General features: G+C 39.6%; 2 protein-coding genes across 4 annotated transcripts in view; both read right to left on the minus strand.

Moving 5' to 3' along the window:
* The window catches only part of calcr (calcitonin receptor), a 67,746-nt gene extending 63,427 nt beyond the window's left edge, over positions 1-4,319 (minus strand). For 2 of the 3 annotated variants that reach the window (XM_040020809.1, XM_040020807.1), the window contains exon 1: positions 3,984-4,319. The gene's annotated coding sequence lies outside the window, so the exon portion shown is untranslated. The remainder of the gene's footprint in view (positions 1-3,983) is intronic. The other variant, XM_040020808.1, reaches the window with a different exon arrangement.
* Positions 4,320-14,388: 10,069 nt separating this feature from the next.
* On the minus strand, positions 14,389-17,451 carry tfpi2 (tissue factor pathway inhibitor 2). The gene is made up of 5 exons (XM_040020921.1): positions 17,316-17,451; positions 16,925-17,095; positions 15,681-15,860; positions 15,379-15,552; positions 14,389-14,893 (listed from the first exon to the last, which is right to left on the minus strand). Exons 1-5 carry the CDS (start codon positions 17,434-17,436, stop codon positions 14,814-14,816), a joined length of 726 nt encoding a protein of 241 aa, XP_039876855.1. The 5' UTR covers positions 17,437-17,451; the 3' UTR covers positions 14,389-14,813.
* Between the last annotated feature and the right edge of the window lie 18 nt (positions 17,452-17,469).

The raw sequence follows: 17,469 nt of genomic DNA on the forward strand, positions 1-17,469 counted from the left end.
GAACAGCAGATACCAGTTTGATAAGAAGATAGAGGACAGAGTGTGTCATTTTTTTTCTGAAGACAGTAGAAAACAAAAGATTATGGATATTAGCATAATTATATATGAAAAGTCATATTTGATCCATTTATTGTCAAACTGACCCAGAAACACAGAGAAGGGTCAAGCTCATTTTCATGTAAAATACTTAATCACATCATACACTGTTTATACACTGTACTGTCTGACCTTATGGTTTCCCTCAGAATAAAAGCTTTGTGTTCAGTTATTAATAACAAAGTTCAGATCAAATGAGTTCCCTAGAAGCTTTCAGCATTGTTAATTGTTGTTTGGAGGTATTTACTGGTCACAGGCAGCATGGATAGAAGATTCTAGATATTCAAAAGCTTATTTAGCCTGGAGGAAACTTGGAAGCCTTTTTGAGCACTGAATTTGCATCTGCAAGCCCAAATTAATAGCTGTAAGGCACTTTAACCAGTCATTAGCACCAGCTAACAGCTATTTGATAATGAGCTACCTTACCATTTAAGAGCTGTCTGCAAGTTAAATGGCCTCTTATATATATACATATATCTATATATCTATATATATATATATATGTGTGTGTGTGTGTGTGTGTGTGTGTGTGTGTGTGTGTGTGTGTGTGTGTGTGTGTGTGTGTGTGTGTGTGTGTGTGTGTGTGTGTGTGTGAACTGCAAACCCTTTGGCTTTGCTAAACATACTTTTATGATTTCAGTTAAGGGACAGTCCATCGGTTTAGGTAATAATGGAGCACATTTTGACACCAGCCATCCAGCTGTAGTCTTGTAGTCTTGAGTGGCAGTGCTCCAAATTGAATTCAGGTGTTATAGGAGCAGAACACATCACTGGCCAGAGAAGACACAAAAGCATCCTGAACCTCCATAAGTGGATATAACCATGTATCTGTCTTTGTCACAAATACACACGCACACACTACACTTGCCATGTACAAACCTCTGTTTACTAAGTCATCAGCTATTTGCTCTATTCTAGCACCACCTATTGATTCTACTTCAGCTGTTCAGCACATGAAGTGCTGTAGAAGCGACACTATTGCATGGTTCATATTTCGTCAACAACCGAGCTGAAGCATAAACCTTTTCCTCTCTCATGCCCATCACTTTTCTTGGAATTTCACTGAGTTCATTCTCAAATCACATGCATGCAAATGCTCTGAGCTTTTGTTATGCTAAAACTACTGATCCAGCCACCTGGACTTATAAACAGCTTAATGGGGTGGAGATAACTGAAACAGGTGACTGCAAAATTAAATTTTACAACAGCAGATCAACAACATTTGCCTGAATAAATTTCATATCAGACTCATACAGAGAGCTGAGTGTGGAGCAACATGAGAAATGGGAAGAGCTGCAGCTGTGCAGCACATATTGTGACACTTAACTTTAATCACATCACACAACCCGTCCAGCTTTGCCAATGGTTCACCTAAGTCAACTTTAGTACCTCAAATGCCTTAATCATTTTGCACAGAGCCAGCCATGTGCTGAAAAATGAAACCCCAGCAGCATTAAATTAAGAAGTAAAGCCTGACCTCTGTTTCTGACAATGTAGTTACACTTATGTCATTAAAAGGTTAAACCATACCCTTGGATCGACTTTGATGGGAAGTCTAAATTGTAATGGGTGACACTTCATCCCAATTATGCAGTTTCTCTGAGCATCACCTGATTAAGTAGTTAATTGCATGACAGCAAAATTGTCCACAACTTCCAACTGGTTGAAGCACGGGTCACAGGGGCGGCAGCGGAGGAGGGAGATTCATCCTAACAGCTCTGGACTAGAATAATTTTAACTCACTCTGAGCCCTAACTGAGTGTTTGGCTGTTCACAATCAAGTCTATTGATGCTCAGATGGGGAGACAAGGTGACTGAATTGCATTTGGTTAGCATTAGGTTGATTAACATTAATAAGTACCAACAGGTGATCGGTGTGTGAGTGAGAGAGAAAGCACAGCTACTCGTTGTTTTCCCCTCAAAAGCAGAAAAACTGAAAAATGTGCACAGTCTCCGTGCATCCATCCGTTTACGTTTAGGTGTAAATCTTTACAAACCTGTAGCCAAAAAAAAAAAAAGTTTAAGATCACTAAAATGAAGCACTGAATCCACAGTCCTTCCAAAGGCCATCCTTGCGTTTTCATCCTTTCATGCACAGCACCTCGCTCTTGCTTCCAGACCTTTTACTTCAGTCCCTTCAAACGGGGGCGCACAAACAAGCAAATTTGGCGCTTGCTTGCCTGCCTGTCTGTCTCCAACCACGCAGACAGGACAGATAGACGGGACAGACAGGCAGCGTGCGGAATGATGAATAAAGAACTTATCTCAGTTGCTCAGAAAGAAGCCAGACACATTTCCAACCCAGCCCAATTCACTGCAGGGCACCACATATCTCAGCCTGCCTGTCTGCACGTATCTCTTCACTGCTGTCTCTCTCATTCGGGCCGTCTCTCTCTCTCTCTCTTTGACAGCCTGACACTGTGTTTGTTGCTATTCTTGTCTTCCTCTGTACTGCGCAGTGTGCGTGTGTGTGTCATAGTTGTATATGCTGAGAAACTCACACATCAGCTCATTGAAGCCACTCAGCATCGCCTCTAATAAAAACCCACGCTTTTTCTTCAATCACGGTTACGAAAACAGAAAGGAATCCCCACAAGAAGACTCTCAATATAACTGCAGACATCCTCACACAGCCACTTCAGTTTCTGCGCTTTTGCTGCCACTGTTGGAAGCGTTCAGTAGCGACTTCGACTTCATTTTTGAACGGGACTTGTGGCCTGTTGGGTCCGTGAAGGAATGCCTATTTTGCCCCCTTCATGAATGTGCTAATATAATCAATATGAAGGGAAAAGTTTTTGGGGTTTTTTAGTAGCGTGTAACATTTTCACAGGAGGACAGATGAGAAGAAGGAAGCCTTGGGTGGAATTGCTTCATGAAAATATAACTCACAGTCAGCAGTCCTGTCTGAAAGTAAAAATATAGACACTGTGGTCTCCTGGTGCGGTTAATGCACCAAGTGTTTCTTATTTCCTCTTCGGATAAGTGTTACTTTTTAATGCTCGTTACAGTGTATATTCACAAGTGGGTTCATTGTGCTGCTGTGGGGAACGTACCAGATGCCTCACCATTTTGGCTCCGTTAATTTCTCTGAAGAGAAGCGGGATCCTGTATGGATACACGGCGGTGTCGCGCGAGTGTGGATGTATAAAAGTGCGTGTCTGACGTAAAAAGATCCGTCTGCAAAACACTTCGTCACATATATCTGGCTGCAAATAGGAAGACACGTCGGGAGGAGCTGCCTTATGTACGCAGTTTGTAGTTAAGCAATGAAAATCCATTTATATATTTCCAATGAGTCACCAGAGAGCGTACAATCTGAAGAAGTTTGTTGTGGTATTTTTGTGGCATATTAATTTAGGATTTAAGCTGGGGAAGCCCAGGCTTTTCTTCATGGGAAATGCATGAAATCCTTACAAGAGGCTATCATAGCTGATAAAGACTCTTTTCTCTCTTTTATTGAATTTTTCAACCGTTTAATAGAGAAAGGAGCAAGTGCGCAAAACATTTTGCAATATTTTTATTTATTCACTCATTAAAATTATTCTCATCTAATCTTTTTATTTATTTATTATTATTATTATTATTATTATTATGATGTAAACATTTCCCCCACAGCCAATATGCTAAAAATGCATTTATAACATAAACCTTAGGAGCACGCAATGCAAATCCAGTTCATCTGACATAAACCGCCAAGCAAACCGCAGATTCCTCATCAGTACAATTAAAATGGGGCTTAAATTAGTCCCCAAACCCCGCGGGTAAACTGAGTGACTAAACCCAAGCACCATCCTCTATTATCCTCACCAACCTTTGCGCTTTTTTTTGGAGAACAAGTTGAGAAAAACAAAAAAGTTATAGAAGAAAAAAATCTGTCCGTGACTTACCTCACTTCAACTGACTTGAGGCTGCAGCCCGAGTGAAACAATAAGATGCTGAGGAGAATCACAAACGTCTTTCTCAGAGAAGTCCTTCCACCGAGAATGACTCCCAGCTTTTTGCGCTCCTATTTAACGCAGCGCCAATAAAAACTTTTTTTTTCAGATCCAAGGATATAAAAGCCATTATAAAATCAATCAAATGCTTCTACAGCTTTCCCCACATGTCTACCTTTTAATTATGAGAAGAATTAATGATCTGCGGTGCGCGCGGGAGAGGAGTGTGGAGCAGGACGCCGGTCTGATGCGGTGACAGTTGACTGCCCGGTAATCCAAGTGCGTCTAACAGCCTCCCGCTTACGCGGACGAGCGTGTGGTGGGAGCTCCTCCTCGCCTGCTTACCTCCGTCTCTGCGTTAAAGACACAGGAGAAGCCTCTGCACAGCGTGTGTGCGCCGGGCTCGGACACTCCTCTGGACACTCAAATCGAAAGAAACAGACACTATAAAGAAAAATGATGGCGATATGCCAGAACGCGTCCAGTCTGTGGCAGTAGCAGTTGAAACGCCTTGTTGGAGTTATAGCATTTTCTCTGCTCCCCCTTTTAACTCTGTAATCTAACCTCATAAAGACAGTATTGGGCTGTCAATATACTTTTTTCTGTCACAAATCTCTTATAATAGGTACTGTACTTCTGGCATGATATGTGACCAACCATCATGCCATTTGTGACAGATCGTGTAATATACAGTGAAGGGGGATACATCGTTTCATATATCTACTTAGGAGCCCTTCCAGACACGTCATCGGGAATACATTCATGCTTTAAATTTCGATTTTGTCTCATTTACATCCTTTTTTAAACTAAAATGTGTAATTCTTTTTTATACATGCTATTCATTATGTTAAGCTTTGCTGCTGATTTCACCGGAAAATCAATTCAAAGGGTACATTAGGGGCACTGGACCATAGAGGTATATTTTTACAGACAGATATGAATAAAAAAAACAAGACAACCCAAAACTTTTTTATGTTTCCAATGTGCAGTAAGTCACACAATCAAAAAAGTAGCATTTGTCACTGATGCGAACAGGTGGGGAAAGGTTATTTACGTCAACACAACCAATTCAGTTCAATTCAGTTCACTTTAATTGGATTTATATAGCGCCAAATCCAGGCAACAGTCAACTCAGGGCGCTTTGTATTGTAAGGTAAAGATCCTACAATAGGGACAAAAGGATAAATCGTGCCTGTGTGCCTGCGGAGGCAGCGTGGATGATAAGAAAAGCCGATCTAGAGATGGATATTGAAAGTAGTGCAGAATACCAAGAAGCATTATAGCATCATTTATTTATTACCTGTTTCCTGAAACATAATGAGTTTCACTTTAAATAGATACCAAGGGCAAAACTGGTGCATATAGATTCACCAGAAAGCAGGAATCTAAGTGTTTGATGATTCCTGTTGGACTACCAGACCTCCCCCAATGTTCAAACAAAACCCAAGCCCACGCTCTGCACGCATCTCTTTACTACACGCACAATAGTGCAGCAGTAATGAGACTACTACACTAGAGCAAGAGAGAGAGTAAAGACTAGTAAAGTATTAAAGAGACTGAATAGGTGACCTCTAAAAAAGGATCTTTGTTATTCACTCAGACTTGGAATCTGTGGTGAACCCTTCAAAATAATGTCATCACAATCCAGGCAGGATGGAAACGCCACCACACAACTTACTGTTAACAGTGTGATCATCTTTAATGACAGAGAAGGCTTCCATTCTGCAGTCACCGAGATCACGGTAATAACAATCAGCATGGGAATTAGAATACACTCTTCACGTCAAGCTGATTTTCTCCAGGACGGCTGATGAGTTATTGGTGGATTGAGTCCATTATCCGACTGCCATGTATGTATTCTATTTGTCCCGTCTGTTATTCATCAGGTTTTTTTGTTTTGTTTTGTTGTATTTTTAAAGGAATATATCTGAGGCAAATTAAAAAAAGAAAATGCAAATCACTGTGAGCATAAAGTACTCACCTAGCAAATGATTTCCCTATTTAAGACACAGTGTTTGGTGTTTGGTAGCATGGCTTGGCTTTTAAATCATCACCGGTGTATAAAGCAGAGAAACACCTGTGGAACCAGCGTAAGGAAAGTGCTTGAAAAAACCAGTGTCTTCTCATTTTCGTTTTGTTGAACCACAACTTTCTCCTTGCACTTAATTACAAGCACAAACAGATGTTTGTGTGCAATTACTGTCATCACAGATTTGACATTCATCTCTCTTCATCTCGCCAACATGCACAAAGACAACCGCAAACAGTAAGCGGTGATGAACATGCAGCTGCATATTTATAACACATTACGACAGTGTCAGACATGATCAGCCTGTCATCGCTAAAGCCATGCAATCTGCAAGCGAGCGGCGCTGCCTTCAAACCAGCAGTAATGGCAGAACATCCACTCGGGAGAAAGAGAGGAGTGGACAAACACAATCTACTTGGGAATGTTTGTAATCCTCCAACGCTGGGGAAAAAAACACGTTGCATTGTCAGCTACATTTTTACATGCACATATGCACACCTGCATACATCAGATTAACTTTAAATCATCCTACATGGGGAAAAAAACACAAAGGAAAATCTCTAAATAGAAAAAGAAAGAAGGCTATTGTTTTTTTCTTCATCTCTCTATTTCAAATGACTGTCTCCTCTGGCCACCCCTAGATAAATGTCATTCCATATGTACAACACCATAGTTATACAAGAAATCCCTCCTGGCAGAATACCCTCGTTCCCTGGCAGCATTTGAAGTCGTGCTGGCTGATGGTGCTGCGGCTAGAGGACACTTCCATGAAAAAGCGAGCCCTCTTCAGAGAATCCCTCATTATGGTCAGCTGTGGTGATGATGGACGCTGGAGGACGGATGATGAAAACGAAACTGGAGTGAAGCCCGTTTCATGGAATCCACTGTGATGTAAACCTAGAGGATAATGGTGCCACAGCAAAGAACATACAAGTTTGGACGCCAGTGTCGGCGACATCTGTGTGCTGCATTTAACGTGACGCCACCGCATCCCATCCCACCATGAACAAATGCAATAATTTTTTGTCTTCGACGCATTGAAAACTGAATGTTCATCAGTGTTGCAAGTTAAAGACTGCAAGGAATAATTACACACAATAGAAGAAAAGTAGATGCGTGTGTTAGAGTCCCTTTCTTTCATATACAGTTAAGTGTAAAGGACAGTACACGCCACGATTCAATCGTTTTTAGAACAAACTTTAGCAGCAATAACATAAAGTGATTCTTTTCTGTAGGATTTCATCAGTCTCACATCATTGTGGAGGAAATCTGTCCCGCTTGTCTTTACAGTGTTGCTTGATTTATGCACAGCTATCTTAAGGGCTTGCCTCAGCATTTCAGTTGGGTTGAGGTCTGGACTTTGATTGGGCCATTTTTTTTCAGTTGTTTTGCTGCCTTGCTTGGGATCATTGTCCTGTTGCATGACCCAGTTTCAAACAAACTTTAGTTGTCACGCAGATGGCCTCACACTGAATTTAGTGGGATCTTGACTCCCGGGAAGACTGTAGTGCTGTGTTAGGACACAGCTGACTGCTCCAGAAAGCAAACTGCCAAAACTTGTGCTTTTACAGAGGGGCTCACTTATTGATGATCATGTAATCAACTGGATTGATTAGTGGCACCTGGCAAGGGTAAGGGTGTACTTAGTTTTTCACTGGAATTAATAAAGAAATAAAGGCAACTTTCAGGTACTGCAGATAGCTCTGCATATTCCTGATATGGCTGATTTGTATACCAGATGCCCTTTGTGACCACCCTATGTAAAGAACTACACTATGGAGACACTGTATTAAATCTATAAATATGTTGGTTTTAATCCAGCTTCCAGCTAGCTGTGAATCACAAAATAAAATATCAATAAAATTATACACTACCAAAGCCTCTTCAAGGGTTGTTTCTTGATGACATAATGACTTTTGTGTCTATCTGTGCTTAAACCTAAGATGACCCTGAATAAATACAGTCATTATTTGTTTTTACATAAGATTTTAATCAAATCAATATTCCTATGTGACAGTCCAGGTTCACACTAAAGAAGCTTGTCTGCTGTGAGAGCAGGATACTGTTTTCTGCACACTAAATTCCCAGCACCAAACAGTAAGCAGCACTCTTGTGAGCATACTTGGGCACTAAGCAACTAAAAGCAAAATATATCACTCATCCACCTGACATTGCTGCCAAAAAACTAAAACATTAGGACACCAGATATCAGACTTCCATTCATGATGTGCTCTCTTTTTTAAAGCTTCATTTAATTTAATGTATTCATTTGATCTACCAAATTCACATAGTGGTTTCGGATGTTTAGAGGTTGAGCATTTTTTCCTGCATCTGAATGGTTTTATGCAGGCGTTACTTGGTGCTCGTACAGTGACAAATATCTCAGCATTCATATCAATGTGTGAGTACTGCATTAAGTAGAAAATCCTGCACCTATCCCTCAGTACCACCTTTGCCACAGGTTCAGCATCAAGGACAGACTTTCATTCACTGTGCTCTCCCCATAGGCTGCGCAATGATGTCTTTTCCCTGAGTGCTAACTATACTTTCAGAATGTAATCATTAAAAAACATTGTATTTAAATCACAAAACTAGCTGGTGAGACCCGGGGCAAACTTCTTTTTTTTTTTTTACAGTTTACTTCATAAGTCAGACTACTCGAGTTACACTACTCATCTTTTGAGAAAAGCACCATTTTTTGTGCACTAATACTACAACTAATATATTTTCACTACCAAGGACAAGGCTTTAATATTCATCTTAATGCAAGAAGTCAGAGTTTTAGAGTTACCTTTATGGCAATAAGATAGAGAAATAAGATGCCTGCAATCTGGTCTTTAAGCCTGACGTCATTAGCCATTTCCGGGTCCAAACTCCGCTTCAGGTCCCAAAGTCAAACGAACACTGCGGCATCACTGAGAGTTAAAAACTCTCTAAATTCTTTCATATTTAATAAAATGATCAGTGTGACTGCTCTACCAGGTGTAACAATTAAGTTTGACATCCAAGCATCCATGATGGTTTACCGGAGTTAGAAGTTAGCAGGGAGTTAGCTTGCTAGTTTCCACCTAAACATAACATACCATTTACAAAACCATTTCTGAAAGAAAAAATGTACAGCTCTGCTATCACTGCTATTTATCACATAAATGAAGACAGAAAACTAAACAGCAGTGACTTTTGTAGGGTTACTGAAGTCGCACTAGCTGGTATATAATGATTTGCTATGTGCTCACTAGCGACACAGCTATGTTAGCATAATATAAATGTAGTGAAGCTGGAGGATGAACGCTGATTTTTTTCCACTCGATAAAAGTTAACGCAAGGGTTCCCAATGTTTAGGGACAAATGCAATCGCATGGCAGGTAAACTAAATGGTAAACTTACCAGCATGGCCTGGGCTGTTGTTAAAAACTGAGCTTTTGGTAATAAAAACCAAGGGAGGCAACATTGATGACTGACTTTTTTTAGGGGCTTGTTCAGGTTAAATAGAACAAGATACAAAGCATTAACAAATACACAACAACCTTAATAAACGCAGAGTTTGGACCCGGAAGCAGGGTTCATGTGTCATCACTTAAAGACCAGATTCTAACTGTTACTATTTGCAGGGAAATGCCCCATGTTACAATCTTGTATTCTAGCTAGCAGGACCTATATTAGCATGGGTTGTTTATGTATAGTTTTAACAGATAGTCTAAGGGGTAAAGCTGATATAACTTCAAAATTCACAGTCATCTAAACTTTAGATTGCAGAAGAAAATAGTCAACATCCAAAAAGTGACTTCTTCATGTCGAAATCAGTTTTGTCTTCGTTCCTCTGCACTTCTTCCACAGTCACAGAGTGAATCCTAATGAGTGTGTGCAGAATAACTGCTATCACTTTAGCTTGTTTCTGTTATGAGGAACCGAATGTGTTGCTATTATCGCCGGTCTCCCCCTACACACTGTATATAGGAGTCCACTCACTTGTTCTCTTCATCAGCTCATCCAGTCCATTTCAGCTGCTGCTTCCCAACCTTGCCACCTGCCTTATTTGTTATGTGTTTGCCATCTACAGCTAGCTTCTATTTAGCTTTTCACATCTATACCAGTTTGCTTCTTCTTATTGCCATGGTCTTACTGAACCTCTACTTACCTCGGCATCCTTCTTTTCGGCGCACACCTGAGTTACCAGATCTCTCACAAATGTCTGACAGATAACAGATTGTGTGTGTGTTTGTGTGTGTGTATGTGCTTTTAATATTTCAAATTTCACAGTTTTACCAAGGTACACGAGCAGAACAGAAGCATGATTAATGCTTTTAGTAATGCTTTTGCTTTTCCTGCTGTGAAAAGTCAAAATGTGTGCTGTGAAAAATTCACAACACTAACACGCTGCATTTAGTGACGAACTAGTGGGAGATAATAACATAAATCTGTACTGCAATTTTATAAGCTAGTTTATTTTGATGACCTACTGGATACCATCCAAATAGTTTTACTTCCCAGTGTTCATAATTATTGATTGATGACTATGCTCTTTAGCCTGCACTTTTTCTATGAATATGTCATAATTGCATCCATTTTTTCCGATCTTCACTTCACAGCTTATTTGTAGGTTTTGCAGCTGTCCAGTTCAGCCCTCAAAGGGGTGAGCATAAGCAATACACACACACACATATATATATATATATAAAGCAAAAAATATCATTATCAGGGAGCAAATTCAGCTGTGCCGATGTGTTGAGTCGGCTTGTCTTCAGAGAACTGCTGAACACTGGCTTAATATAAAGTCTTTGACCTCAGGGAAGCTGATAATTGAAACACAAAAGGAAAAGGGGAAAAAGAAAGGCTTCTTCACAAGTTGAAATCGTAATTTTTATTTATTCGATTTTAATACTTCATCCTCTCTATTTGTTCGTTATGCTCAAATCATTTTTAATCTTTCTTAATAAAAAAGGAGTGTGGCACATTTGCAGGTAGGTGGAAGAAAATGATTTATTCACAGCTGTGAGTCATCTGCTGCAAAAGAGATGCAATTCTCAAACAACAAGAGGAAGATGTTACTGCAAGGACCTGTGGGTGGTGGGCATGCTTAAAGTCTATTAAACAATGATTAACTCTTACAATTATTACTAAAACTACAATCTGTCATGGAAACTAGAAGTTAATATTCACCTCAAAAACTAATTACCGCACCACTACCCAAGCCACAGCACGATGAACAGGAGTAGTGAGGTGTGCAGATCACTGCACACACAGCTCTTTTCCGTCTATTTCTGTTGGCATTTTCTCTGGGAATTGATTCAGAATTTGTACCTCAAAATCTTCCAAAACATGTCAGAAGTACAAGGAGTTGCCTGACTTGTTTAATTGTACAACAGATACATGTGTTTGGAAGCCAGATGGACTGTGAAGAACAGTCCAGATTCTCCTCAACAGACACATCAATCTTCAGTATGTGAGGGGAGAGGGACAGAGACGTCTCACTTTATGCAGCAGACGGTGATGAATGCCGGGGAAACTCTGATGACATGTCGGGGCACAGAGGGCAGCTGGCATGTTTGGTCTACGCTTGAAACAGACCAACTCTGTGATGTGACAGCAAAAGAAATGGCGACTCTTAAAATAGAAAACGCGTGTGGCGTACATTACTCCTGTAGTCACGGTTCTAAACATAATAACACACTTGCGCTACTGGAAGTTAGGGCTCCTCAACAAAGGCTTTGAGGATATTTCCAAGAGGTCATGAGGTAAGTCAGAAAAAGCACGACAACGCAAAACTAATACAAATTTAGACTTGTTGCAACTCTTTGCAGCAATCTTATCAAGGTGACTTCAACTTTAAATGGTTGTGACAGATGACTTCCTGTTAAAAGGAGTTTTTCCTTCCCACTGTCGCCAAGGGCATGCTAATAAGGCTGTCGTTGGACTTTTGGGGTTTTCTCTGTATCATTGGAGGGTTTTTTCCTAACAATATAAAGCACCTTGAGGTGAATGTTGGTGTGATTTGCTCATAAATAAATAAATGTGAACGGATTTAAGTTGATATATGCTAATTGTGATGTGATACTGTTTCCCTATTGAAGGCCCACATCACAAAGGCTAACTACTTAAGTTACGGAAAAAGGAAAAATGACATCCACTGATGCCTTTTTCTATTCAGTATCAAGAGCTGTGCTCACATCCTGTTATGTTAGCTCGGGAGTTCGCATGAGCAACAACAAAGTTAGCGATCAATCCACAGAGAAGGCTGTTTTGTTTGTTGATAATATCACAAATAGCTATAATGGATTACCTCTTCGGGGTTTGGGAACACTTGCACGGTGGACAAGATTGATCAGCTTAGGACAGTGTTCCCATTTTGAGAGGCCGTGCTTGTCAAATTACATTGCTTCACCATCCACCAGTGTCAGACTTCCTAGAACACAAAATGATTTGGTTTGGTGCCCAAAAAGAAATTTATAAAACATTTATAAACCATAAAGCTTCCCCCCACCCCGAGAAACTTGATGCACTTACAGAAACAGGCTCTAAATGAATAAATGCTGCTGAGTCAACACTCTAAGATGCTTGGCACGGGTTCCTCCAATATACGGATAGCTACTGTTGTACCTAAAGTTTAAAGCTTAGATTAAAGCACCAAGATATACCCAGTGGCTTTCACATTGTTCATTAGATATTGATGTGCTCATTTAGTAGAAGTAAATAGAGTAATATAGTAGTATTAAGTATATTTATACTAAGTGTTTGGTTCTTCTTAGATTTGTGAATCAGCCACCAGGTGGCGTCTGAGAAGCTTCTCCCCTTGGCGTTCACCTACACCTCCAGTACACTCAGGCATCTTGGCACAGAGCAACATTGCTGTTTGACACATGGTGAAAAGAAGCCTTCTATATTGAATTGATGCACTTTTAAATGATGATCATGTTTCACTGTAAATATTCATTAATCACTATTGAGAATGAGGAGCAAAATTACTTACATTATCTAATGTACTGCAGCTAATGAAATAACCGAGCATGATCAATTCATCTCAGTTCACCTGAACTGCACAAAATCAGCAATCAGTGTGATACTGACACTTGCTAATAGTCGTAGACTGAGCTTTGTTGTGATTTAAAGTTCATAACTGAGTCCATTTTTCTTCTTGTTTTGCTGTTTCAAAGATTTGTCACATCATTTGTTGATTTAAAGGCACCACAGAAGAATATGCTGCTGCAAGGTGCAATTATGATTTAACAGTCAGAAGGTAAACATGTTTCCCCATATATATATATATATATATATATATATATATATATATATATATATATATATATATATAGGCCTCATACAAATACCTTTAATATATGTATATAGCCCTTTAGGATCAAATTTTCTGTCTTTCCTGAAATTTTGTATCCATAAATTTTTATCCTAAAGAGCAGGAAGTTGAAATATTATCAACAGCAATTCCCCCACCGGTTTCATAATGATCAGCAGTGATGATTCAGTGTGGCTTTTTAACGGCTGCATACTGTTAGGATGACTGCTCCCTTGCATACTTTTAATAGATGATTTAGCTTTGGTACTCAAAGCAATATCCCGAGCCAAATGCATTCCCTTTTATTACTATTTATATTTGAGCCAGATGGATGAGTAGTTTCCATTTATATCTTCAATAAATATTTATTGTCTGAAGAATCACACAGCACTTTCTTATTGTATTACAAGAGATGGAGCAGAGCACAGATTTAAGGCAGTCAGGATGTTCATACTAACAGCCTGCTTTCCTTAATGACATTATAGACCATTGTGATTTATCTTCACGATAAAGAGAGTATATTATCTGAAAAACTACTGACCAAAACATAATTGTTAAAACTCTTTTTTAATAACTGAGGTTGGGAGGAAAATATACATGTGCATTCATTTTCCTGCATGGATGCTTTTTGCTATGGGGCGTGTTATTGTGTGTATTCCACTATAATTACATTATAATTGCTAAAACATTTGCAGACAATATTTCTGAACGCTCATGACTCATGTGTTGTAAACCTGCAGCTTGCTCTCCTCTAAATATGCAGTGCTGTTCTAATGAACCTGCCACAGCAGTGTTTCCCTGCCCCATGATTGCTTCCTTCCCGATTCAAGGCTGCACTGAAACGAATGAGATAGGCTCGAGCGCCTTGAAAAGTATTACCAGATAAGGAGGGAAGACAGCAACATTAGTAAGGAACGGAAGAGCAGCCTGGAGATAAAGTGCAAGTGACTGAGGGAAAGTGAAGAAACCAGCCAAGTTTTTAGGGTAAAAGCAGACACTCTGTGGGTTTATGTGCATGGTAATGGTTGAAGAAGACGAAATCCACATAATTTTAGTTTTTACTTTTATGAAAATACCGCACAGTACAGTAATTTGCTTAACACAGCGTTATCAAAATACAGAAAAGGCAGAATTCCTGAACAAATTCAGGATATTTCATGTAAAAAAGTGTAACTGAACAAAAGAAAAGCATACATCACATTCATACGGTATTAAAATACATAATCAGGAATGTTGGACATGAGTCAACAGCATCAGCAGCAGCAATCCATCCTCTTGAACTTTGCTGACAGCATACAGTCAATAAAAAATTCAGAAAAATGCTCTAATGACATTACAAATGTGGTCAAAATTTGTCACACAAGGGCATAGGCAGCCTGGTCGATATTTCAGCATAAACAAACACACATTAGCTTCCATGTGGAAATTCTCCAAGAGTGAATTCCTTAGTACAAGTGTCAAACATTTACGCCTGCAAGGAAGTGATGGGTTTTCTATTTTTTCTCATTCGCAGAATTTTTCCTTGGCCTGGATGCTTTTTCCATCCTGGAACAAAAACAAAAAGCAAAAAAAAAAAAAAAGCATAACAGCTGATTAGCATAACATATAATACTAACAATTGTGCACTTTTTAGTCTCACAATTAACCAAACTGGCTTTCTAGGAACAGATTTTGCTTGGTTTCCTCCAGATCATAGCACAGCGATTGGCAGCAGTGGATGAATGCTTTGGAAAGCATCATCCAGCCTGAGTCAAACCAGTAGTTTTATTTTTTCAAGATACCAAGCATTTTTATGACTGATAATAAATCAACTGAGCATAATTTGGTCTCTTTCCAATTCCCCCCAGACTTTCTGAATTTTCTCCTATTTCCATCCACTAAGTGGGTCTGAGTGGCAATTCAAATGCTGCCATTATTGAATTAAGCAGTCAGAAAATTCTCCTGAAATTATCATCTTCAGATAAAGACTTCACAATGAGCTGTGAAACATACGCCCATGCACCCTTCCTGCCCGGCTCAGGTTTGCACACCTTTTGCGCACACGTCCATGCAGGCTTGCCGCGAGACAAAGTTGTTGTTGCTCCCACCGCAGCCTGAGTAGACAAACTCCTCACACGTCTTGGTGGCTGTGTTATAGTAATAGCGAGGTATGGTGGCTGAACACTTCCCTTTGTCCAGAGGATCCCGGCAGAGCACAGGGATTGCTGTAACACAAGGAACACAACACAAGGAAGAGCTCGCCAGTTATTGTTTAATCATTTCCTTGTGAATGCAATGACTTTGTCTATTGTGTATCCTCACAGGGATGACTCAGGGGGGGTAATCTGCTCACCTTTTTTTGGACTGCAGTACTCCATGCAAGAGGCTAGATTAAGGAAGCGGTTGGAATTCCCCAGGCAGCCACCGTAATTAAATGGCTCACACTGCATGGTGGTCATGTTGAAGAAGTAGCGGGAGATGAGACCCCGGCAGGGTCCCTCTTCTTTAGGAAATCTGCAAATTGGGGGAACCTCTGTGGAGAAGAATGGAAAAAAAAAATCAACATTTAACAGTGAGATCTGGTGAAACAACACTAATTAATTCATATGAACAGGTTAACAACCAGAGAGGCACTGGCTAGTTTCCTAAAAATGAAATAAAATGGACATGCCTAAGGTCACCATCACTGATGTATCTGCCGAATGTCAGCTGATACTGAAAGAAAATGTAATTTATCTGTGTCAATGCCCAATACTTATGTGTTGTGGGCTGGCTAAATGTTCAAAGATGGTGTAAAGAAGAGTTGAAAAATTTTAGAATCACATAAATAATTTCGTGTTTAATGACAATATTTTTTTCCCCTGGAAGAGAAGGCAGGCTAATACCTACCTAATACTATCGATACAGGAATACCATGTATACAGATATGTAAGTAAATAAATTCATATAATCTGAACAAGTAGGCTCACTTCATTCATCCCCATTCTGAGATAATGTTAGTTGACTTTAATGTTACAAACCTGCATTAAATCAGCTCAACTGGAAACCCATCCAGCACACATTTTGGCTGGTTTGTAGGGGATTAAATACTTATTTCACTCAGTGACATGCAAATCAGTTTATACCTTTTGTGTAATGTGTTATTTCTGGAGTTTTGATTGATATTCTGTCTCACTCTCCATTGAAATGAAACTACTATAAAAACAGAGTCTGTTCATTTCTTTCTAAGCAAACTTGACATACTTTACTAACGTTATTTCCCCCACTGTAATTCCCAATTTGACCTCATTCAATGACAAACTGATATATTACACTGACTTTGGCTTTATCCTTTAGGTTTTAGAAGTAAAAAAAAAAAGTGAAGGGAGATAACTTTATCTTATTGGACAAAACTGATTTTGACAAAGTTTCATTTTGAGGACATAGATGGCTGTTGGAAATGTGAGTAAACAGCAATAAATGTTAATGCAATACTCAGCATATGACAATATCGTAAAAATCGCAATAATATCACATGTTGAGGGAAGTATTGTGATAATATTATATCACGTGTTGTCTGATTCCCACCTCTAATAACTCACGGGTCAGGCTACTTACTGGGAATTTTGTAGCATGTCTTGTGGCACTCCTGATAACTCTTGAAGTTATTGGCATTCCCTTGGCAGCCTCCATATTCGAAATCCTCGCACCTCTGGGTGATGGTGTTGTAGTAATACCGCTGGATATTGCCTCTGCAAGGTCCCTCGTCCACTTGAAGAAGGCACACGCCTGAAAAGCACCAAGCAGATTTTTATTGAAATACCCGAGGACCGCAAGGACACGGAAAAGAAAGTTTAAGCAATGCTTAACAACACACGCCAAACTGGATCTGTAATACGCCCGAGGTCATGTGATAACCAACAAGCTCAGAACTGCTTTTAAAAAGTTGATAAAAACATTGAAGAAGCGCGAAGAAGAAATTAAAAAACAAAACATGATGTGGAGTTACCTTTAGGTGGCAGCGCCAAAACGCAGCGAAACAAGGAAATTATTGTTAACAGAGCAAATGTGCAAAGCTCCATTGTGCAAAGTTTTGGTCGAGATCCAGACTTTTCCGCTCTGTCTACCATCCCCACTCAGACCTTGTTTTATAGCAGTCAGGA

Source organism: Simochromis diagramma, unplaced genomic scaffold (assembly GCF_900408965.1).
Source record: "Simochromis diagramma unplaced genomic scaffold, fSimDia1.1 OVJJ01000753.1, whole genome shotgun sequence".
Taxonomy (NCBI): Eukaryota; Metazoa; Chordata; class Actinopteri; order Cichliformes; family Cichlidae; genus Simochromis; species Simochromis diagramma.

Coding starts and splice junctions, on each gene's coding strand:
- tfpi2 (XM_040020921.1), bottom strand. CDS start 17,436: ATGGTAGACAGAGCGGAAAAGTCTGGATCTCGACCAAAACTTTGCACA. Junction 15,861..16,924: donor GACATGCTACAAAATTCCCA/GTAAGTAGCCTG, acceptor TCTTCTCCACAG/AGGTTCCCCCAATTTGCAGA. Junction 14,894..15,378: donor CATGGACGTGTGCGCAAAAG/GTGTGCAAACCT, acceptor TTTTTGTTCCAG/GATGGAAAAAGCATCCAGGC.